This window comes from Oryzias melastigma, linkage group LG6 (assembly GCF_002922805.2).
Source record: "Oryzias melastigma strain HK-1 linkage group LG6, ASM292280v2, whole genome shotgun sequence".
Lineage (NCBI taxonomy): Eukaryota > Metazoa > Chordata > Actinopteri > Beloniformes > Adrianichthyidae > Oryzias > Oryzias melastigma.
This window is the reverse complement of record NC_050517.1, coordinates 33,990,502-34,015,310: the sequence shown is the minus strand read 5'-3', so window position 1 is coordinate 34,015,310 and position 24,809 is coordinate 33,990,502. Positions and strand designations below refer to the sequence as shown.

The 24,809-nt window shown below is 40.3% G+C and overlaps 1 protein-coding gene across 1 annotated transcript in view; it reads left to right on the top strand.

Moving 5' to 3' along the window:
* LOC112152060 (neural-cadherin) overlaps window positions 1-24,809 on the top strand; it is a gene marked incomplete at its 5' end in the record, with an annotated part of 198,451 nt that overhangs the window by 82,726 nt on the left and 90,916 nt on the right. The window contains 3 exon segments of the mRNA XM_024281306.1: window positions 6,175-6,424; window positions 17,381-17,523; window positions 20,656-20,828. Coding sequence (XP_024137074.1) covers window positions 6,175-6,424; window positions 17,381-17,523; window positions 20,656-20,828 — 566 coding nt within the window.

The window sequence follows — 24,809 nt, the reverse complement described above, 5'->3', positions numbered from 1 at the left end:
TCCTATAGATTCTAAATAAAGACGCGTTCACTCTTAAAGTTCACGCTTAGATCACAGAATCTGAAGGTCTTGCGTGGAAAGTGTCACATGACCTCCTCCCTCATGCTGCAGTAGGACTTCCTGTCTCGAGGTCCCACAGAGCTGCTGCTGCTGCAGGAGCAGACTGAGCTTCAACCTGTCAGGACTGAACTTCAATAAAACTAAATGTGTCTCCGCATCATCGGAATGATGTGAAAGAGTTTAGATTTGAAATGATTTACGGGAGAACTCTGCAGAAAACTCCAGTATAGACGTAAATAAACAGAGTGTTGCATCTCTCTCTTCAAGAGCTTTTCTTCTTGAAAATGTTCACTTATGGTCGCTGATGAAGACGAAGAGTCTCAGCTTTGGACCGGTTCTGTCGGAGCTGTCGTGTTCCACGCTTTCATTCGTGTTGCCAATTAGTGGCTCCTCTCGTCACACGACTCCGCCGTCTCCCTGCTGTCTGTTCATGTAACGTCGTTAACTCTCGTTACGGAGATGAAGGCCGACCACGAGTCGCGTTTGAGACGATCCGAGGAAGACGAAGCCCCAGACACCGCCGGGGCGTCCACCTGGACGGGCTGACACAAAGAGAAGCAAAAGGAAGAGAAAGTGCAATTTGTGTGTCAGGAAAACAGAAGCGAAAGGCGTCAGAGGAGGGCATCTCCCTCATGACGAGAGGTGAGCGCGGGGGCGGAGAATCCACCTGCGCGTGTGGCTGCTCCCACTTCCATTTGTGCTCTTTTACGCTGATGTGTTAATCAGCGTGCGGTGCAGGCGTGTTCCCCGTCGGCTGATAATCGCAGGTTGCAGCAGCGATCGCACTACAGGGCAATCAGCCTAAATACCTCACATTGTCAGATAATTACCCTGCTGGAGCCAGACCCAACAGCAGAGTCTGACGCGGGAATCCTTCCTGTTGGTCAGCTGAGGGACGTTTTGAATAACCTTTATTTAAACCCCGAGGCTCCAGAGAGACACTTTTATTCCTACATTATGGCTCTTTGGTTTTAAAGGTAAAGTTAAAGATTTTAATGAAGAAATGATGTTATTTTGGTTTATTTTTTTTGTTAACTAATTTAATATTTTCATTGCAGACATTTGAGCTGGATTCTGGATGTTTATATTCCATATGTAAATTAATAAAAGGATAAGGGCGTATCAGAGTCATAATATTAGAAAATGTTATATTTAACCTCTGTCAAAGAAGAATTCTTTTTTTTTCCACAAAGTGTGTTTTATTTTGAAAGGAACTTATTTCTGATGCTTTCAAAAAGAAAATCAAATATAGACAAACATAACTCTGCTATAATTTATTATTATTAGGGCTGTGAAAGACGTTAACATTAACTCACCTGATTAATCGAAACAGTTAGTACGTTAGTATTTATTAACATTAGTATTTATTAACGTTAATATTTATTGTCAGATCAGTGTAATTTTTCTTTTTCTTATTATTTCTTAAGAGATAATACAACATTTATTTGTAGTTTTTGGACAAAGCGATCTTTTATTTTAATAAATCAGCGGAATCCGACAGCTGCAGCGAAGAGTGGAAACACTGCTGTGGTGGGCGGAGCCTAACACAGCTATCTGCTATCAGAAATCCAACAACGAGGAAACCGATCATTTTTTATAGTAATTTAAAAAATATATTGGGATTGAGCTGTTGTATTAGCATTATGTTAGCTCATTTGGGTAACTTGGCATCTACTGAGGTTAATTTTTATGCTATTTTTGAGTTCAGCTCATATGTTAGCAGCATGCTAACGCTTTTGGCTAATTTGTCATCTACTGCGGTTTTTCACTCATTTAAAGTTTAGCCTCTATAAACCTTTTCCGACAGTTAATTTCCCATTGACCGATCTGCAGAAATAATGCGATTTATTTTTTCGTTAATTGGGCAATTTACGCTTTTGGCTAATTTGCTATCAACTGAGGTTTTTTAATGCTAATTTGGAAGTTTGGCTTATATTTTAGCAACATGCTAACGTTTTTGGCTAATTTGTTATCTACTGAGGTTTTTATGGACTAATTTAGAGTTTGGAGTTAGACTACTTTGGAGTTTAGCTAGTATTTGAGAAACTAGCAATTTTTTGGCTAATTTAGCATTGACTACATTTTTTGGGGCTAATTTAGAGTTTAGCTTCTATTTTAGCAACATGCTAACGTTTTTGACTAGTTTAGTTTACTGAGCAATTTCAGGCTATTTTGGAGTTTAGCTAATATTGAAGCGACACGCTAATTATTTTTTACAATATTTAAGCAATTTTACTAATAATGTGTCAAAAAAGGTCAACTTCAGCGCTCTTTAAATAGTTTTTTTAAACAAAATTTCCAGCCTTTTAGCAAATTTAACATTTTGCAAATAGCTTTTGCATTTTCAGCAAATCCTTTTAGCAATTAAAGTAAATTGTGTTACCATTTTTAGCTAAAAGTTTCTGCATCTTCAGTGACTATTTTCAGTAAAAAGCATTTACACTAGTATATTTAAAGTCGTAAATAAAAGGTTCAATGATCACAAAATTATAAATAATGTGTATTTATATCAGAACTGTGGGAGTTGGTTTTTGGTTAGTAAGAAACTGAGCCACATGGCTCTTTTAGTGTTGAAAGTTGCAGACCTTTGATTCAAACCAAATGATCTCAAATGGATTGTCTCCCAGACAGAATCACAGACTTGATGCCTTCATTAATTTAGCCAGTTTTTGGACACACATCAGTTTGGCTGAGCTGCCATGAGGCCGCCCTTTAACTTTTCTTTTTCTAAATCATGCGGCTGATTCTCCTGTTTCTGCTCAACTTTGAGAAAAAAAAAAAAAACACCAATTAAGACGAGAATTGCGTTCAAGGAAATGTATAAAATTTCCATTTCAACACACATTTGTTTTACAGCGCGTGAGCCTGTTCTCCATGAAAAGATATTCTGACACTTGCCTCTGGTACTTTGCTCCCTGAAAGAAGCTGCACCTCTGATTGCTCTCGAGAGATTCCAGCGTTTCAATGTTGTGGCGCTCAAGTTTCCTCGCAGTTTTCAACCCGAGACTCTGATTAGGTACCTGAACACTTTTCCCCAAGTTTTTCAATTGTATTTTATGGAGATTGCTCAAAGTTTTCAGACGTGATTCCCTCCAAAACGTAATGACAGAACATGTAGCTTATATCGTTTAACACCGGAGCTCCAGTGTTTCTGTTCTTTGATTTACTGTAACGTATCAACCGGTAGCATGATCAATCCAGTCGATTCTGATGGACAAAAGCAGCGTGAGTGTAGCTAATATTTTAGCAACATGCTAATGTTTTTGGCTAATTTGTTACGTACTGAGGGTTTTATAGGCTAATTTAGTTTAGCTAATATTTTAGCAACATGCTAACGTTTTTGGCTAATTTGTTACCTACTGGGGTTTTTATAGGCTAATTTAGAGTTTAGCTAATTTTTTGGTAACATGCTAACGTTTTTTGCTAATTTGTTTGCTACTGAAGTTTTCATAGGCTAATTTAGGTATAAGCTAATATTCTAGCAACATGCTAATGTTTTTTGCTAATTTGTTACATACTGAGGTTTTTATGGGCTAATTTAGTTTAGCTAATATTTTAGCAACATGTTATTTTTTCTAATTTGTTACATACTGAGGGTTTTATAGGCTAATTTAGTGTAGCTAATATTTTAGCAACATGCTAACGTTTTTGGCTAATTTGTTACGTACTGAGGTTTTTATTGGCTAATTTAGAGTTAAGCCAATATTTTACCAACATGCTAACATTTTTTGCTAATTTGTCACCTACTGAGGGTTTTATAGGCTAATTTAGTTTAGCTAATATTTTAGCAACATGCTAACGTTTTTGGCTAGTTTGTTACATACTGAGGTTTTTGTAGGTTAATTTAGAGTTTAACTAATATTTTAGCAACATGCTAACTTTTTTGGCTAATTTGTTACCTACTGGGGTTTCCATAGGTTAACTTAGAGTTTCTTTTATTTTAGTAACATGCTAACGTTTTTGACTAATTTAGTTTACTGAGGAATTTGGGGCTATTTTGGAGTTTAGCTAATATTTCAGTAATGAGCTAGCTCTTTAGGCTAATTTGAAATCAAGTTCTATGTCAGAATTCCCTTCCTAACCCCTTAAAACTAAAAAACTATATAGTCCTCTGGATTTAAAAAGCAATTCGGACACGATGCTAACTACTTTTCTTTTGTTTTTCTAATCGCCGAATATGACGTCACAGATTTCACAAAGGTAAATTTAAATTAATACAAACATTTCACACCGTCTATTTATGACTCCACTGTGTTCTGATGATGAAAACGTGGATGTTTTATTGAAAAATTACATTTAAACACTTTTTTGGTAAAACTATCGACCACAGAGGATTGTGGTCTATAGTTGTTGATGTAGTGAGCATTGATGCACGCTAGCTTTTTTGCAAAGACTTATGGGAAATTTGTAGTGCACTTGATTTTGGAATTGTAGATTTTGACAGCACTAGAAAATTGAAAACGCACTATATAGTGAGTAGTGAAGAAATTCAGAGACAGCCGTTGATTTCTATAGAGACATAACTGTTACTCAGTCATTCTTTTGGTCAAAATGACCATCCAGGTTATTCAAGTTATAAACCGACCAATCATATCTCTCAATAAAAGCGTCCCCATGTCAGACATTAAAAACATTTGACAGATTTTGTGTAGCACAAGTGTTAGGGGTGTGGCCTTCCAACAAGCTCACTCCTGATTGGTGATACTGGTTGCCACAGAAACAAGGACTCCAACATGGTGAAAAAATGGCGAGAGAATTGACTTCATTTGGTTGGAGCTGGAAGTAAAGCATTTTCTATGGATGATGTCACTCTCAGTCCAGTTCTCAGACACAGTCAATTGTCTAAATTTGATGGAGAAAATGAAAAAAGGTTGAATTCTGAACAAACATGACCAAAGGAGGTCCAAACAAAGACTGAGGGAGTGGAGACATGAACCCGTTCAGCTTCAGGCTCAGCCTTGCATGACAACGACACACTCCAGCACGTTTACGGCGTACGTGACCTGTCAGGTTGTCTGACCCAAGCGTGAACTTCAGTTGTTTCCAGGCAAATGTGAACAAACTTTGGATTTAAGCCCCCCAGATAAATGTAATATGCATGAAGATTCTTCTATTGTGGTGCTCATTCGCCGTCCGCAGAGCACTTTCTCGTACAGTACTTCTCGCTGGCAGGCTGATGAGCACACTCTGGGAGCCAGGCGGGGTTAAGTGTTTGCTTAAGAACTCGGTAGGAGGCCAGGAAATGAAGGATCAGACAACCGCAGCACCTCCAGAGTTACACCGCCCCCAATATGAGCTCCGCCACCACAAAGCGGAAGCATGTCGGAGGAAAAACCCAAGAAAAGTTCAAAATGACCTCAGCTTTTATTTTAATGGGCAGAAAGCCATAAAGGCCTGTAATGGACTGAATCTGCTGGACTGCTGGGATAATTAATGAATTGTTAAAATCTTTTGAGGCACCGAGGAAGCAGAAAGCCTCTTGTGCTTTCAGCGAGAAGACGAAGACTCACCGAGGTTGGCAGCAAATGAGATAAAAACGGAGCCGAACTTGTCAGGTTGACGCTTAAATCAGACGCAGCATTTCAATCCCTCTAACTCCGAGTAAGTGACACCGCATTTCAGGGGCTAAATGAAAAGTGCGTGGAGTGTATTACTGATCATAAACCGTTTTAGAAGATGGAGGGAAATGGAGGCGTCTGCATGCAGCGCCTGACATGCGGCAAACAAACACATCAAAGAAATTGGTTGTAGATTTCTGCCGGGGGGGAAAACTGTGAGCTTAAGTGAAAGCCATGATGATTGTAAATGTAGACTCAAAAATAAAGACAACAAATAAAGCCATTTTTGTGTAATCACCTGGTCCGGCGATGGTTCCCATCACCGTTCTCGCTCGTTTCTTGTTTTCATGCTCCTTTTTGTTAATTGTTTTGGCAGAGCCCAGTTTGTCTTCTGATAATTGCAGCTGTCTAAGCTCATGATTTATGACACGTTTAGCAGGGCCATAAAGAGATAATGATCCCCACAGATGTCAACATATTCATCGGCTGATGCCGCCTCATCGGCTCTTTTGGATTAACCCATAATTGATGATCCTTGTGTTCTCCCCGTCGACAGTTCTGGCCACCGACTGCGACTCGGGGTTAAACGCCGAGCTCACTTATTACACCCTGAGCCCGGATTTCAGCATTTCCCCCCACGGGACCATTTTCCCCGCGAGGCGGCTGGACTTCGAGAGGCCCAACCATCTGTACGAGTTTGTGGTGATGGCGGTGGACGGAGGCGACGAGCCGCACTCGGGAACGGCGACGGTCCGCGTGAGGATGGCCAACGTCAACGACGAGGCTCCGGAATTCTCCCAGCCCGTGTGAGTGACCGTCTCCTTTTTTGGACTTGTTTTTTAACATTTAGTGCAAATCAGTAGTCAAACCATGCAAAAATTACAAAAATATATACAAATGCTTTTCTTCAGGTGGATGTAAATGCAGTCAAATCAAAGATGGAGGTTCTGTCGAATATTTAGATGTTCACAATGGCAAATTTCTACCTATAGTTGTGTACTTTTACAATCATAGGTACCTTCCCACTATGGTTCAAGAAAATGAAACAAAAAACACATGAAAACTCAATGTCTATTTTTACAAGAGCTCCCCATTCCTTTGAAATGTTTGAACTAGGAACCATTTATCCCTAAATTGGGAAAAAAAACTGCCTCTTTTCCATCATTTGCACATTTTTTCACTCAAAGATGAATCATTTAATTCTGATGCAGTTTTGCACCAATATGCAACACATTCCGAACATAAAGTTGCTTATCGGTGACAGAATCAGCCGATTTATGTTGGATATTAGCATTAGGCTGCTAAACGGTTGAATAGTTGTGTTGGTTGAAAGGCTGTCACCAAAGCTTTGATATTAAAGTGTTAAACTAAACCAGAGATCTGCGACCTGCAGCTCCAGATCCACTTGTGGCTCTTTTATCTCTCTTTGGCCAAACATAGAATAAGTGTCGTATAAAGATGCCGTTTCCGTGTCGTGTGAAAGGTTTAGACGTTTCTTCGTGCTCTGAAGGTTGAACACGAGTTGCTTCAGGTCGTTACAGGTTAACGGCGGCGTAGAGTTCAGCTTCGGTCTCTTTGATTCAGTTATTTTTAACACTCAGCATCTTATTTTATTTCAGCTGCTCATCTTGGACAGATGGATCAATAACGTTTTTTTAGTCTGTGGTTCTCTTTACTCACTCAGGACAGGAGAAGGTGACAGAACAGGCAATCATGCACTCCCTCTGTATTCATACCAAAACATGCACTTTCCCTGAATAAAATTATGCGTTTCATTGATTCCAATCCCTGCAAATAAAAAAAAGCTTGTTTTGTTGTATTTTTGCAGCTTTTATTCCTAACATTCTTCTGTAGTTTTTAAAAGGATCAAATTAGCAAAAAGGAAATGAAAAAGAAACAGCCTGTTGTTGTTTTTTTAATGGAAATATTATTAATTATCTGCAAACTTTTACCAGTTTGAAATAAATGAGTGTACTGGTGAAATGTGTGTGACTCAATGCTGCATATTAAAGAGCCGGAGTCCTCCCCTCATCCTCTCCATTAATGAACATTAATGGTAAACAGAATCTGGATGCTTCACCCTCAATTTGTGCTGCTGAAGAACAAAACTAATGTGGAACTTTGGTAAACAACCAGCCATCTCAAATCGAAATCATTTTCAATGAGGCAGCAAAAATAGTTAAAAAAAAAAAAAATGCAGCTGAGGCAGAAAAACGGTTAACTAAGAAAAAAAAGTGAGGATCTGGCAGGAAACGGAGAATTAAGGCTTGTTTGAGCTGCGCAGGATCATGGTAAACAAAAGCAGCTGCAGCGTCAGTGAAACGCGATGAAAAACTTTTCATCATTTGTCACAAATCAGAAAATGGCTTTGATTGATAACTTATACTTGTTGGGAAGGGACTGCTAATGAACATGTGTAAAAGAAACTCCCCGAATGTCCTCTGCCGATGTTCTTCTGCTGGTTACGCTTTCATTTTTATAGTACAGATATAAGTAAAAATTAGAAAAGTTGAATTACCTGCGATAATGCTAGTGTGAATGTTGTTTGCTGAAAGTAGTCGCTGCAGCTTTTTGCTGAAAATCATGAAGCAATTTACTATAATTGCTGCAATTGCAAAAGATGTTTGTAAAATGTTACATTTGCTTAAAGACTGGAAGTTTTGCTTAAATATAAGCTATCCAAATAAGCCCAATAAACCTTAATAGATGCCAAATTAGCCAAAAATCCTAGCATATTTCTTAAATGTTATCTAAACTCCAAAATAGCCTAAAATTCCTCTGTAAACTAAATTAGTCAAAAGTGTTGCTAAAATAGAAGCTGAACTCCAAATTAGTCTAAAAAAAAAAAAAAAAACAGTAAATAACAAATTAGCCAAAAAGTTGTTATGTTTCTAAAATATTAGCTAATCTCCAAATTGGCATAAAAAAGCCTCAGTAGATGCCAAATTAGCCTATAAACTAGCACATTGCTTAAATACTAGCTAACCTCCAAAATAGCCTATTATTAATCATCAAACTAAATTAGCCAAAAACGTTAGCCTGATACTAAAATAGAAGCTAAACTCTAAATTAGCCTAAAAGCCCCAGTAGACAAAAAATTAGCCATACACATTAGCATGTTGCTAAATTATTGATTAAACCCCAATTTAAAAAAAAATTACTTTAAAATATTAAAACACAGCCGTGAATATATTTAAAAGCTTGTTGCTAATCTACTTAAAATTTTCAAATTTGATGACTTTCTCGTTTATTTTTTATGGGGCGTATATTGCTTAATATTTCAAAAACTATAAAGTTTATGAAAACCAAAAATACAAGTAGTAATGTTCTCTATGTAATAAAAAAAAATATATTTTGACACTTTAAGCCTCAACACTGCAGTGCTCATTTCTCTTTTTGTGTGTTTTTCAGGCTGCAGCAAAAATGTTTATTATTTTCTTTTTCTTAAGACTGTTTTAGGCTTAGTGAATAAGATCTTGAAGTGTTGACAGTTATTGGTCTGTGATGAAATATCATGACCTTCATTCTTTAAAGATTTGAGGAATCGATAGGAACCACATCAAGCTGTCACTAATCAATAACTGATAACAGGGTTGCAGCAGCGGATCACCGCGGGACTCCGGGTGAAGCCCAGAACCCTCCTCACAAATTCTATTTTGATATTTTGGACAGAAAAGTCTTCGTTAGTTCTTGTTCAGATCTCAGGTTCATGAGGCTTCTGGGACGAACGTTCACAAAACAGAAAGAAGTGTTGCAGGCAGATAAATCCTCACTGATGCTTCTGTCTGAAGAACAAGATGGAGGAACGCTCGCCGCGAGCTTTAGACCCAAAACAATGTCCAGAAACCATAAAATAAACATTTGAAGCTGTGATGTCATACACATAATATTCAGAAACAAGAATGAATTGTTTACCATTAGAAAGAATGAATATCTTTATTATTACAGACTCCATTAGCTACAAGAAACACAAAACAAATACTTTAGGAATATAAAAATAAAACCATTCACAATAATACAAGTTCAAAAACACAATAGCATAAAATGACATTCTTGAACAAATGTCCAAGATATTTTACTTTGTGAGAGACATCAAGCTCAGAATCAGAGAATTTAAACGCAGGAAAATTCAATGTTACATCTTACTTTGTTCAAATTTTATGCTGGAACTTTATAAAATGTAATTATTAATACCAGATTCAGACATTTAAACATTTAAAAGTTGTTGCATTTGGAGCTGCTGGGGAAAACAACTAAGTCATCTGCATACATTCAGATCCTTTGACAGGTCAAAAGAAAGGTAAAAAGTAAAAAACATCTGGGTATAGAATAATTTATTTTCTTACCTATTGACATAAATAGAAATGGACAAAACAAGGCAATTAAAATACCGAATACCTTGGGTTCCAATGGAAGTCACTTCAGTTGCCATTTTTCCACGGTACGGATCACGCCCGATTTCACCATTTTGGGACCAGTCGACATCAGTAAGCAGTGATTGGTCAGATAATCTGTTAATTTGAATGTTTGAGGAAGGGCCAACTGGCACCACATGCTCTTACTGAGGCATCTGATTGGCCAGTTTATAACTTGAATTACTTGTACTAAAGAAAATAAATAATAAAAAAAAAAAAATAGGTTTAGCAAGAAAATGTTCAAAAGAGACACCAGATCAAGAATGACTAGGTAATGGCTGTTCATTTCTCAATAGAAGTCTATGGGATTTTGACTTTCACTTCCTGTTTAGAACATGAGGGGGGAGGGGCTGATCGGTTCAGTTCTCTCTATGTACTGTCTATGGTCATACCATACAGAGAAGATACTCTTGATCTTCACCTAACCATCATTTTCTGATGGGCACACCAGAAGGCTGGTAGTCTTATAGGATCCCATGATACATCCCAAATTTAAATTTTCTTAAGAAGAAATACAAAATGACATTTAACCCTTTAACATCAGAGACATCGACGGTAACGCCTACATGACGTACCGGCGCAAAGAACCTTTTCTCCGTTACAGAATGAGTTGGTTTACGTTAATTCCATGAACACTGCACCACTATAAAGTGTTGCATGTCAGCGTAAGGCTGCTGTCCTCTTTGTCAGTCTGCTGGGATCGTGGTTGATGAGGAAACGGTTCACACTGAAAATAAAATTAACTCAACTTTGGAGTTGGGTTAAAAATAGGACCCAACTCCCAAGTTAGAAAGAGACAAACCTTTTTTTTTTTCATAAAAAAGTTTTCATGAAAAATATTTACCACAATGGCAGCCAGAGATAATCAGATTCATCTATCCATCCATCATCCATCCCTCCCTCCCTCCTCCCCTCCCTCCATCCATCCATCATCCATCCATCCAACCATCTATCCATTTTTCGTTCATCTATCCTTCTTTCCATACGTTCATTTACCTGTCCATCTATACATCTATCCATCCTATTCGTCCATCTGTCTGTTCTTCTTTCTTTATATCCGTCCTTTTGTCCATCCGTTCATCCATCAATCCAACCATCGTCCATCTATCCATCCATTCATCTATTCATGCATCCATCCCTCCATCCATCATCCATTCATCCATCATCAATCCATCCATTTGTCCACTCATAAATCCTTCTCTCCATCCACCGATGATCCATCCATCCATCCATCCATCCAACCATCCATCCATCCATCCATCCATCCATCCATCCATCCATCCATCTATCCATCCATCCATCCATCCATCCATCTATCCATCATTCCATCCATCTTTTTTTTAACCCGTTTTGTCCATTTCAGGGTCTCAGGGCGTTTCAGGGTGATAATGAGAAGGAAAAAAATAAATTTATATTCCCACAAATTGGGTTAAAGTTCAAACCACCATAACCCTCACCCAGAATAGTCTTACTCCAAACAGTTGCCCAAAAATATTTGCCACCTTGCTCACTGAAGTACTGGAATGAAGAGTCATAGTAGTCAGAATAAAGTAGAGCTAAAGTTCTGGTGCTAAAGGGTTAAACAGTAATTAGCTGTTAATCAAAATGCCTCATTTGTGTAAATTTAATCCCGTTTGGGATTTTCAGACTCAAATTAGCAGGAATGGAATCTATAAAATGCAGTAAATGAAGCATGAGCCATCAAACAAACCTGTTTTGGTTTTTCTGTGTCTTCGATGGGCGGATGGCGCTTAAATTAGCGTCTTAAGCAGAAAAACTATAATGTGAGTCGGTGCAATGATGAGTTGATGTGAAGCTCCGTTCCTGATCCGCCTGCAGATCCCGCCTGATTACATGAGAGCTTTGCTCTTTGAGCAGACAGCGTCACAGAGGGACAGCTCGTTTCATCATTCATTTCAGACACGCCTCCTTCAGGCCATCCATTGCAGTCATATTTGAAGCCGGCCGTCTCGTCATAAACAGTGTGGGATGTAAATTCTGAGCGGCTGAGATAAAGGCAATATGTTCGCTGGGTATTTCCGTCTGTGGAGCCCCAACTTTCCACACATTAATCACACATGAAAATGATTGTAGCATTTAAACCAGGGGTGTCAAACTCAATCACACAAGGGGACAAAATCCAAAACACACCTTATGTGCGGCGGTAGAGCGGGTCAGCCAATGATCGAAGGATAGGCGGTTCGATTCCGGCTCCCACCAGCCAAATGTCGTTGTGTCCTTGGGCAAGGCACTTAACCCTACTTGCCTCCAGTGTGGCTCCACTGGTGTGTGAATGTGTTTGAATGTTCCGGTGATGGTCAGACGGGCTGTAGGCGCGTACTGGCAGCCACGCCTCTGTCAGCCTGCCCAGGGCAGCTGTGGCTACAGTAGTAGGTAGGTAGGTACTAGCTTACCATCACCAAGTAGGAATGAATAATGGATACACAATGTAAGCACTTTGAGCGTCTGGAAAAGCGCAGATAAATCTAATCCATTATTATTATTTTTTTTATTATTATTATGTCACGGGGCAAACAGGATAAACATTTATTGAACACTATAAAACTACATTTTTAAAACCGTAACTTTTTAACATAATTACGAACTAAATATATAGCATTACCTGTGACAATGCTAGTGTGAATGCTGTAAGCTGAACTTGGCCGCTAAAAATGCTAATGCTGATAGCTAGAGATTCTGAAATTGAAAACACTGAAGCTGATAGCCAGCTAAAATATTGGCTAAATGAAAAATTAACCTAAAAAAGGAAAAAAAAAAAATTTAGGTTAGCCAAAACGGCTAGCATGTAGCTGAAAAATAGCTACACTTCAAAATATCCTAGAGCGTGTAAATATTAGCCTAACTCCAAAACAGCCAAAAAATTTTTAAATAAAAGCCTAAATTACCCAAAACAGCTAGCATGTAGCTGAAATATAAGCTAAACCCCCAAACTGTATAAAAAAACTTAAAAATAAAAGCCTAAATTAGTCAAAGTAGCTAGCATGTAGCTGAAATACTAGCTAAACTCCAAAATAGCCTAAAAAAATCATAGTAAATGCAAAAATAGCCTAAAAAGCTAGCAGAATGAGAATTTTTTAAACTTTAAAACTGTAATTTATTAACATAATTTTGAATAATATAAAAAGGCAGAAATATTATTCCAGAATAAATCAACTTAAACCTTAAATAACTTTCAATATTTTACTCTCTATAAAAATATATTTTGTCAAAATTATACAAATTAGAAATGACCGCAATATAACATCGAGTTATTAATAACAATAAAATCAAATTGATCTGGAGGGCCGGTTTTGGCCCCCGGGCCTTGACTTTGACACGTGACTTAAACAATTCATATTTAGCCTTTTCTAAGGTGCACTGTCAACTGGCATTTGGATGCGATCCAGCGTGTCACCACACGGCGTTTTGACAAAGCTGCATGAGTGGGTGGGCCGCGACTGTCACCGCGACTCCGCCGCATTTATTTCCCAGAGCGGGTAATCTTCTTGTCCTGTCAGCCAATTTTAGCGTCCTTCATAGAATAATGATGTGGACCTGCGTGATGCGCTCCTCTCCTCCGGCCGGTGTCAGTCTCGCCGGCTGGATGGACGCACAAACAGGTGGGGGCAGGAAACGCTGAGGCTAAAAAACAACATGCTGAAACACGGACGCTGGACAAGTCAGTGGAGAATACCAAAACAGACACGGCGAGCAGCCAGGAGACGGGCAGTCAGATATGCAGATAAACAGAGCAGCCTGTCAGCAGTCAAACAGCACTCACTGCAGGCTCTGTCATTTTCCCCGAGATGCAGGTAGAATCCTGCGAGGGATGACGAGGACATGATGTTCCAAACCATGCATGGAAGTAGAGAGGGACGCACACAATAACATTGATCAAATGACTCTTCCATTCAAACTGATTACTTGAGGAGGAAAGTGCTCGCCATGTCCTGTCAGTTCACGTCTGAATAAGACGTAGGGAGGCGAAACTGACGGCGGTGATGGAAGGACGGGCGCGCAGTCCATGAAAATGCAAACAGACACACATGCAGCCAGAAGACGAACGGACGGGCGGGTGGCGGGCGGCGGGGAGGCGCGCGCCGCCTGAGCTTCACACTTCACTGAGATGCAGCGAGACGCTTTGGGAAGGGAAGCAGAGGGAGTGAATATGTCTCATCCCGCAGAGCTTGGGAGAGGTGGCCTCTGAGCCGGGTGACAGATTATAGGTCACCGGCGGTGCCACGGAGATTTCTCCGGCTGGCTGAGATGAATCACCCATCAGCATTCTTCTGTAAACCATCAATCACCTCTGACTTCTCACCACAGACACCCAGGCCCCGCCCCCCCTACGCGCTCACAAACACACATTAGCAGTGGATATGGTGTGAAATCTCACAGCGGAGGAGTTCTGCTGACAGATCAAGCCCCCTCCTCCTCTGTTTTCCCCACACATCACTCTGCCATTTCTGTGGCAGCCTCCGTCTTTGTCACCTGCTCCTCCCTCAACCTTTTCTTCCCATTTTTCTACATCCGTGCTTCCTCTTAGCTCCAGAGGTTATCTCCTCCCCGTAGCTCTTTGTGCCTCGGCGGTATGTCATCCTCCAGTGTCTCGCCGGGCATCTGGCTGCCGAGCACAACAGAGAAGGCAAATCACTGCTGACATTTTAAAAGGTACTGGATCAAATGACCCACAGTGGGCTGAGCATGAGGAAGCACCATTTGTTCAATGACTTCAGCTTCTCAGCAAACATAATCATCTGTCTTTGGTCTGGCCGGCTAAGAGGATCCGCTAAATCTCAGTGACAAGTGGAAGCCACGGCTATAAGTCTAATCAGTTTGCTTTGGACTCTTTAGTGATTCACAATACGTTGTTAAGGTGTGTCACCCCGACTACTGTAGAAAACAAAAGCTTTGAGTCTTCAAATGGAGCTGTTACTCGTCTCCAGCTTCTTTCACTTCTCTGCCTGGAACGGCAAAGCGCACACACACCTGTCTGCAGCAGCCTGTAACATCTCACTGAGGATGAGCGAGTGGAAAAGCCAGACAAGTCGAGAATTAAACAGAGAACTGCCAGACAGCTTCCTGTAAAGTACAGATCTGAGAAAGAGTACAATAACGATTCTGCTGCATGTAAAGTGGCAGTCGGCACAGGAGCCTCAGTCATCCTGAAAGGAGAGCTCCAGCAGCCCTCCCGTCCAATGAAACGGGCTCAAACGGGTATTCAACATGAAACGCCCCTTTGTTTACTGAAACATATGGTGCACAGCTCCACCAGTCAGTCTTTATAGGTGTCGAGGCGAGACGTTAAAAGCAAATATCTGCAGCTTTTTCTCTTCAAAATGCAGCTGAGATAGAGCATGTTTCTGCAGCAGTGTGTGGAGGAAAGAGTCTCCAAAATACTGATGACGACAGTACTGTCAGGACTGTGAACTGAGTTTTTTGGGGTCTTTTTCCACTTACGTCTGTCTGGCTGTAGTACCACTAAACTGTGTCCTAGACTTCTTTTGTTTTTTTGGGTTTTTTGGGGGGCCCATGTCCCCTCCTCTTATGTGTTTTTGAGCATCTGGGATCTGCCCTTTAGGGGAGGGGTACTATGAGGATTGTGAACTGTGGTCTGAGTTTTTGTGGGTCTTTGTCCCCTTACGTCTGTCTGACTGTAGTACCACTAAACTGTGTCCTAGACTTCTTTTGTTTGTTTTTTTTGGGCCCATGTCCCCTCCTCCAGGTCTTTTTTGGGCATCTGGGATCTGCCCTTTCAGGGAGGGGTACTGTCAGGACTGTGAACTTTGGTTTGGTTTTTGACTGTGTTCTGGACTTTTTTTCTCCTCCATGTCCCCACCTGTCAAATGTTTTGTTTTTGGGCATCTGGGATCTGCCTTTTTGGGGAGGGGTACTATGAGGATTGTGAACTTTGGTCTGAGTTTTTTGGGGTCTTTGTCCCCTTATATCCGTCTGGCTGTAGTACCACTAAACTGTGTCCCAGACTTCTTGTGTTTGTTTGTTTTTGGGCCCATGTCCCCTCCTCCAGGTGTTTCTGGGCATCTGTGATCTGCCCTTTCGGGGAGGGGTACTGTCAGAACTGTGAGTTTTGGTTTGGTTTTTGTCTGTGTTCTGGACATTTTTTTCTCCTCCATGTCCCCACCAGTCAAATGTTTTGTTTTTTGGGCATCTGGGATCTGCCCTTTTGGGTAAGGGTACTATGAGGATTGTGAACTTTGGTCTGAGTTTTTGTTAATAGTTAGGATTTTTGGTCATGTTCTGTTTGAAAGGTCCCTAAAGACACACTAGTTTCAGGTTCATGACCCACAGCTGTCTTCAGTTCAGTAAATTGCTCCCTGCCTATTTAAGTCTCTGATTTTCAGTTTATCCCTGTTTTTTTGAGCCCATGTCCCCTCCTCTATGTGTTTTTGGACATCTGGGATCTGCCTTTTTGGGTAGGGGTACTGTCAGGACTGTGAACTGTGGTCTGAGTTTTTTTGGGTCTTTGTCCCCTTACGTCTGTCTGGCTGTAGTACCACAAAACTGTGTCCTAGACTTCTTTTGTTTGTTTGTTTTAGGGCCCATGTCTCCTCCTCTTATATGTTTTTGGGCATCTGGGATCTGCCCTTTTGGGGAGGGGTACTGTCAGGACTGTAAACTTTGGTTTGGTTTTTGTCTGTGTTCTGGACTTTTTACTCCTCCATGTCCCCACCTGTTAAATGTTTTGTTTTTGGGCATCTGGGATCTGCCCTTTTGGGGAGGGGTACTATGAGGATTGTGAACTTTGGTCTGAGTTTTTGTTAGTATTTAGGATTTTTGGTCATGTTCTGTTTGAAAGGTCCCTAAAGACACACTAGTTTCAGGTTCATGACCCACAGCTGTCTTAAGTTCAGTAAAGTGCTCTCAGCCTATTTAAGTGTCTGGTTTTCAGTTCATACCTGTTGTTTTGGGTCCATGTCCCCCCCTGCCAGGTGTTTTTGTTTCTGGGCATCTGGTATCTGCCTTTTTGGGGAGGGGTACTGTCAGGACTGTGAAGCAAATTTACTACAAAACTTTCCAGAAATTTAGGTCAACTTCAGCGCTCCTGCAGCAAAATTTCCAGTCTTTTAGCAAATGTGACATCTTGTGAATCGCTTTGGCATGATCAAGAAAGTCCCTTCAGCATTTTCCGCAGCTACTTTCAGCAAAAATCCTTCACACTAGCATTATCGCAGGTAATACAACTTTTCTAGTGAATCAAATATCGTCTTGTCAGGATTTTAAATTGATAAAAGTATCACCAAACTGATTTATCCCTACACCCCTCCAAAGCAGAAACGTTTCTCAAAACATTTAACTGTAAGTTTTTAACCCCGTCTCTCTTCGCAGATACCGAACGTTCGTCTCCGAGGACGCCGGCCCCAACACGCTTGTTGCAACAGTTTTGGCCAAAGATCCAGATGGAGATGGCATCACATACTCCATAACAGCCGGCAACGAGGAAGCAAACTTCGTCATTGACAGCCTGAAAGGTGATGCTGTTTAGTATTTCAGCTTGGTTTGATGCTCGTGCTCCTCACACTAATTGGCAGTCTTGGCAAACCGTGAGCCTAATTTTATCAAAAGCAGTCTTGCTTGAGTGCTGTGCATTGAATGCTCCCTCTTTTTTCAAAGTCAAAGAGGAAAGATATTGAAAGTTGATATTAAAAGCAGCACTTAATTATATATGTGTCGCTCTCTCTAATTAGGGTTATAAATATAATGTCCGGCATTAGTTTTTGACATTTGCCGTCTGGGTTTTTCTGCTGGCAGCTCCGAGGAGGAATGATCCATGTGTTTCCCGGCTTTCTAACATTTGTGGCTGCACAGTTTATCTTTTTTATTTACCCTTTGATCCGAAACCAGTTGCAATCGCTGTGACATTTGTCACCCAACCCTTTCAATTCAATTTCACAACAACTGCTCTATCGTAGCTCACAATCTTTGGGTGTCTCTGCCAGCTCCTCTTCCTTTTGTGTCCTCTCCTTCATCCTTTCTTCACACAGAGAATCAGAAAGGGAAGGGCTTATACCTCTGTCTCACAGATACCTCTAATTCCTTCTCTAATGCTTACTTATATCATCGAGCTGCTGCTGCTCTAAACTGGGTTGACATTTAAGGCGGTCGCCGTTTCAATGTGGTGTCACAGTAACGTCAGACGTCGTCATTAGGAATTCGGGACATCAGGAATCAGGAGCGATGTGGAGGAAGGCAGAATCAGGCTGATGTGTGTATCAGCACGAGTGTTTCCCTAATCAAGTGCATTGAAAGTGATGAATAGAACCCCAACGAGAGAACAAAAACACGGCTCCCCATCCTCACACTTCAATGGCTCTCCCACACATCACAGGCTAGTGCTGGTCCTGCAGTCTCTGATGCTTTTTGTGTTTCTGTTGACGAGAAACATGTTGACTCAGGCGCTCCATCCTTTATCCGACCTTTTATCTCGGCTGGAACATGAAAGCAGACAAAAGATGCAAGAGGAACGCCTAATAGGCATGTGCTGAGCCAGGTTAACTTCCAACCGTGTTCTCCAACCTTTCCCCCCTCAGGTGTGTTTGTGCTGGATGAGCATGTTTAGGAGGAAAGTTATTTAAAACCTGTTTTTGGTTTTAACACCTGAGGCGTCAGCGGCGACTCTTAAACACAAAATCTTTAACATGATAAAACTTCTTAACCGTCAACACGATCAACGTAATTCCAGCAGATTCTGAAAGAGAAAAGAGGTGCGAGTGTAGCTAAAATTTTAGCAACATGCTAATGTTTATGGTTAATTTGTCATCTACTGAGGTCTTTATATGCTAATTTTGAGTTTAGCTTTTTTTTTTAGGAACAGGCTAACGTTTTTGGCTAATTTAGTTTACTGAGGAATTGTGGGCTATTTGGGAGTTTAGCTAATAGCATTGAGCTACCTTTTTTGGAGTTTTTTGTGCTAGTTTGGAGTTGAGTTAATAATTTAGCAACATGCAAACATTTTTGGCTAATTTGTTATCTATTTGAGTTTTTATTGGCTAATTTAGGGTGTAGCTTGTATTTTAGCAACAGGCTAACGTTTTTGACTAATTTAGTTTACTGGGGAATTCTAGGCTATTTTGGAGTTTATCTAGTATTTAAAGAGTCCATACAATGAAAATAAATTCTACTTTTTAAAGTTTTAAGTGCATTATACTGTCCATTCTTCTCTATAAAGAACCCAACGCCTTATTTTGATCAGTTCATGCATTTAAGAGTAATATCCTAAAAACCTGCGCTCTCAGCAGCAGCCCCTCCCATACCCATGAAAATGAGTTGCTTGTATTGTGCATCACGATGTGAACCCCTCCCTCCAGGAATAATCTTCTCTGCCAGCACCGCCCCCAGTCTAACACCAACACTCAATTTCTCCACTGAGCTAGCGGTGATCAGCAAAAGAACTTTCATTTTAGATGCAGAATTTCGTATATCTTCCAACTGTGTCCTGTTTTCAATAAATTCTGGCTCAAACAGATGTTCGTTGCTTTAGACGCGTAGCTTCTTTAAGACAGAACTTTAAGACAGCCACATGGTGTGTGCATCCATGTTTGAAGAAATTTGGATAAACAAAGAAAGAAAAGCTCTAGGATGACGTCATGAAATGGACAGCAGCCACACACAGCGGCAGGCGGAGCTTCAAGAATCGAGTCGTTTTATTTCCGGGTTGGAAAAAGCTCACAAAAAATAACGAATATTCATTAATAATTGTTTTTTTAGTATTCCAAAGGTAATATATGGTCATATCTATGGATAGAGTTTACTCTAAAAGGCTCAAGAAAATCAGACTATTGCCCCTGTAAGCAATGAGCTAGCTTTTTTTTTGGCAAATTTGGCATCTATTGAGGTTTTTTTTTTTTTTTTGCTGATTTAGAGTTTAGCTAATATTTTAGCAACTGGTTAGGTTTTTTGGCTAATTTGAAGTATAGCTCATTTTTAAGCGACACACTAAATGTGTTTGTGAAATTGGCATGTATTAGGGATTTTTAAGCAATTTCTTTTTTTGCAATTTTTTCCGAAATTTAGGTCAGTACAATTTCACAGTTCTTTAGGGATTTGCCGAAAATGCCTTTCTGCAAATCTCTTTAGTAATTAAATTAAATTGCGTCACCATTTTCAGCAAAAAGCTTCAGCATCTTCAGCGACTTCTTTCAGGAAAAAGCATTCACACTAACATTATTGCCGGTAATGCAACTTTTCTATTTACTTTTAATATAAGGCTAGTCATTTTTTTTTGCTAGTTCTGAGCAAAAACGTTGTATTTTTAAGGGTTTTTATGAACCTGTATGAGCGGCTTTTCTCCTTCAGAATCTACTGGAATGATCCTGTTAACGGTTGAAACGTTACCATAAATCAAAGAACAAAAACACTGGATCTCTGGTGTAAAAGGGTTAAATGAGGTCTTTACTTGTCAGAGCAATCTTGTGGAACTGGATTGTAGCAAGCAGTCACTTTTGAGTTCTGGAATGACGAGCAGCAAAAAGCTCTTTTTCTGACGGATGAGTCCTCACGACGGAAGGCCACAGCGGCGCTGACATCATGCTTGATGATGGGCGCCGCGCTCTGTTCGGATGGAGCATGGTGATCTATGTAATGACGAGTTGTGCTCTCTGCAGGGCTGATTCGTCTCCGCTCCACGCCCCTGCCAAAGCTCCAAGGTTTGGAGTACGTCCTTAATGTAACAGCCACCGACGACAATGCATCAGGCGGGCCACACCCCCTGTCCTCCACCGCCCGGGTCATCGTCGGAGTCGACGATGTCAACAATAACAAACCTGTTTTTGAGGAGGTGAGTAAAGCTTCAATATGCTGGGGTTCTGTTCTGTAGAGATACGGGTGAAAAATGGTCAAGCCTGCAGGAAATATCAAGGTCATAGACCGCTCAGTAAACCTGTAGAGAGAAAATGTTTTTCTATGGGTATGCTGCGGGAAACAGGTCATAGAGAATACTTATACAACATGGAAGAGTAAGTAGGTGAGACCCAGGCGTGTCGTACTGACTTTTTTAACCCAAATCCTGTGTATAAATCAGAATATATCAGAGTATGGTTTGTATGGCCATCCTACACGTCTTATGGGCACTTGTGTATCACGTGCACACCCCTGGCATGGAGCATTTGAGCCCAGTCAGTAAGGAGTACGTACTCACATCTTACTAACGACTAGAGTACGGTGTAAGGATGCAGTACGCCATAATGATATATCTACCACATTCACGACAATGGTACGTTCCATTATCATGACGTCCCTTAAGGTGGTCGTACGAGCCTCAAGGGAACTGTAAGACACACCTACGCTCCCCCTAAAGATGCAACTGCTCCTCTATGACCCTCTCACCGACGCTGACAACCCAAAAGGGTCATCCCCTTGTATGGCTGCATGTGACTAAGGCTTTTGCTGGTGTAAAACTAGTTAATGTGGCATTTAGTTATCCTTTGTACCCCTGGTGGGGCATAGACCATCAACAACTTGTCTCCATCGTCTTCTCTCTGGGATAAGTTCTGTTTTCAGGACTTCACCTTTAGGTGGCTGTATGAGTCTCAAGGGAACTGAAAGACTTTCGCTCCTCTTAACGCTACGTTCATACCAATTTGTGTGGGAGAGGCGGCCAGTTTCAATGATAAGTCAATGACAGACTAGAATTTGGGTGATCTGAAGTCCCGCGGCACAAATTGAGAAACAGGCGTGGAGGTCTAGCAGCAGCGCAAATTTAGCGAATTGGGCGGCGTGGACAGAATGCAAATATCTGAATATTGGCAGTTTATGTGTCATGTTTGTTGGTTTAGTTTGGGCACGTGGGGTTTTAAGTGACTCCATCAGCTGGTAGAATACCAATCCAATGAAAGCGTTTTTTGCCCTGAACTTCCATCTTTTTTGTTAACCCACTGGGGTTGCAAGAGCTCGTCCCGACTACTGTTGGGCAAAGGCAAGATACACTCTGGACAGATCACCAATCTTTTACACCCACGGCGGCTCCATGGCAGCATTCAGTATACTCAATATACCAGGAGATAGAGACCGGTAAACTTGTGGAGGCTTCCACGTCAAGTCTCCCTCTTATTTTGACAAAAATAACAAAAAAAGGTCCCCCATTTTTTTTCCATTTTTGTGAAACAAACTCCATCACAGAGACACAGAAACACTGTTACAGCGGCTGTCATAGAAAACTCAACCCCCGGAGTGATAGTGAACTAGCTCACGGAATCTCAGAATGATCTCATGAACCTAGACATCTAGACGTGAAACTGATGTTTTTGTAGAACTCTTCGCAATAAATAAACCTGATTTCTCTGCATCATCCGTGTCTTCCACATATTCACCACTCCATGTAGCGATCAGGCTAAAAACATTAGCGCGTAGCTAATGCAGCACCCGTACAGGTCAAGCCTCAAAACAGGTGACTCAAGCTTCAGGCGGCAGCAACAGATCCTGCTTGTGGAGACCCAGAAACTTCTCAGACAAAAGTAACGTCAACCCGTGGAAGCTTTTCTTGAGTCTTTTATTTTTTGTTCCGTTCTGTCAACTTGAGACTTTTGTTGAAGCTGTCAGTCCCGCCGTGTTTCCAGAGAAAGAATTTAGCATTTAAACAAAGCCTCCTAACATTTCGCAGCCTCTCTCCCACATCGTCACGTGCTCCCGACGTCTTGTAAGTTGCTTGCAGAGATTTGAAAGGTAGCATTTATCCCCCAAACCACAATCTTTTCCTTAATCTTCAAATGTCAGTCTAAATAAGCAAACAAAGGTCTCCAGGCAGGAAAGAGTCCTTAAGCGTCGTTATCCCTCACCTGAACAGCCTTGTTTACCTGTCAAAAGCCTCACTCTCTTGCATGTTCCTCGCCTTTTTGTTCAGGGATAAAAAGGATCTTAAACATCAACAGGAACCAAATGGTGGTGTTTTCTTTTCTAACTGTCTTGTTCATGACCGTCATCTGTTTCTAATGTTCCAGTCGTCTCATTCTTGAAGGAAAGGCGGGTTATTCCTCTCCCTAACGCCCCTCCTCACCTCGTAAAACCCTCGGATTTATTTATTTTGCTGTACTTCTACTCTTTCCTTCACAGTTTTCCCATGAGTTCTGATTACTCCGCACACCCACTCTATCTTTAGGCACTCCACCGGGACTTCAATTAATTTATATAAAAAAAATAAAAAAAAAACCTGCAAATTCATCACAATATTCTACACCTGTTTCATTAACTCTCTCCCTAATTAGGAATGACTTGAACTTCAGCGAAAGACATTCTGACGCAGAGGTCTTCTCAGCCAGCCTGGCAGCGCTTTCACAGCAGAATATATCAAGCTGCACCTCAGAATCACATGGGCTGACCTTATCTCTTATATTATGGGATTTTTATGAACAGCTACCTATTGGCCATGCTGTCTCTGCTTTCAGGTCTTCTGACCTCTTCTATTATTTCTTCAGCTCACATCCTCAATCCATCCTCATCCTTTTCCTCCCCCTCACCTCCTCTTGGTGATTGTTTTTTTTTTTCTGAGGTTTTCTAGTTGCAGCTGACGTTCATGTCTGATTACAAAAAAGGGACGCTTAATGTGGGGCATATTTAAGGGGACTAAATTAAACAGAACCGTCCTCCAGTGGCTCTTAAAAATAAAACAGTTCAAGTGTTTTTATGTTTTTATTGAGCTGATTGACAGCACCTTTGCATGTGGCGTGCACAGCGACCTTCTACTTTATTGTGCGAATAAGCATTACTACATTACATTACTCCTTGTACTTTTGGTATTCATAAACTTTATAGTTTTTGAAATATTCAGCAAAGTTTGCCCCATAGGAAGTTAATGAGAACGTCTTCAAATTGAATAATTTTAAGTAGATTAGCAACAAACCTTCAAATATAGTCATGGGCTATGCTTTCATATTTTATAGCAATTTAAAAAAAATAGTTTATCTAATATTTTAGCAACATGCTAACATTTTTGGCTAATTTGTTATCTACTGGGGTTTTTAAAGAGTAATTTAGAGTTTAGTTTCTTTTTTAGCAACATGCTAACATTTTTGGCTAATTTGTTATCTCCTGGGGTTTTTAGACTAATTTAGAGTTTAGCTTCTCTTTTAGCAACATGCTAACATTTTTGGCTAATTTGTTATCAACTGGGGTTTTTATAGACTAATTTAAAATTTAGCTTCTCTTTTAGCAACATGCTAACATTTTTGGCTAATTTGTTATCTCCTGGGGTTTTTAGACTAATTTAGAGTTTAGCTTCTTTTTTAGCAACATGCTAACATTTTTGGCTAATTTGTTATCAACTGGGGTTTTTAAAGAGTAATTTAGAGTTTAGCTTCTATTTTAGCAACATGCTAACGTTTTTGGCTAATTTGTTATCAACTGGGGTTTTTATAGACTAATTTAAAGTTTAGCTTCTCTTTTAGCAACATGCTAACATTTTTGGCTAATTTGTTATCTCCTGGGGTTTTTAGACTAATTTAGAGTTTAGCTTCTATTTTAGCAACATGCTAACATTTTTGGCTAATTTGTTATCAACTGGGGTTTTTATAGACTAATTTAAAGTTTAGCTTCTATTTTAGCAACATGCTAACGTTTTTGGCTAATTTGTTATCTTCCAAGTTTTTTATAGACTAATTTAGAGTTTATCTTCTATTTTAGAAACAGGCTAACGTTTTTGGCTAGTTTTTTATTTACTGGGTTTTTTTAGGCTAATTTAGTGTATAGCTTCTATTTTAGCAACAGGCTAATGTTTTTGACAAATTTAGTTTACTGTGGAATTCCTGGCTATTTTGGAGTTTAGCTA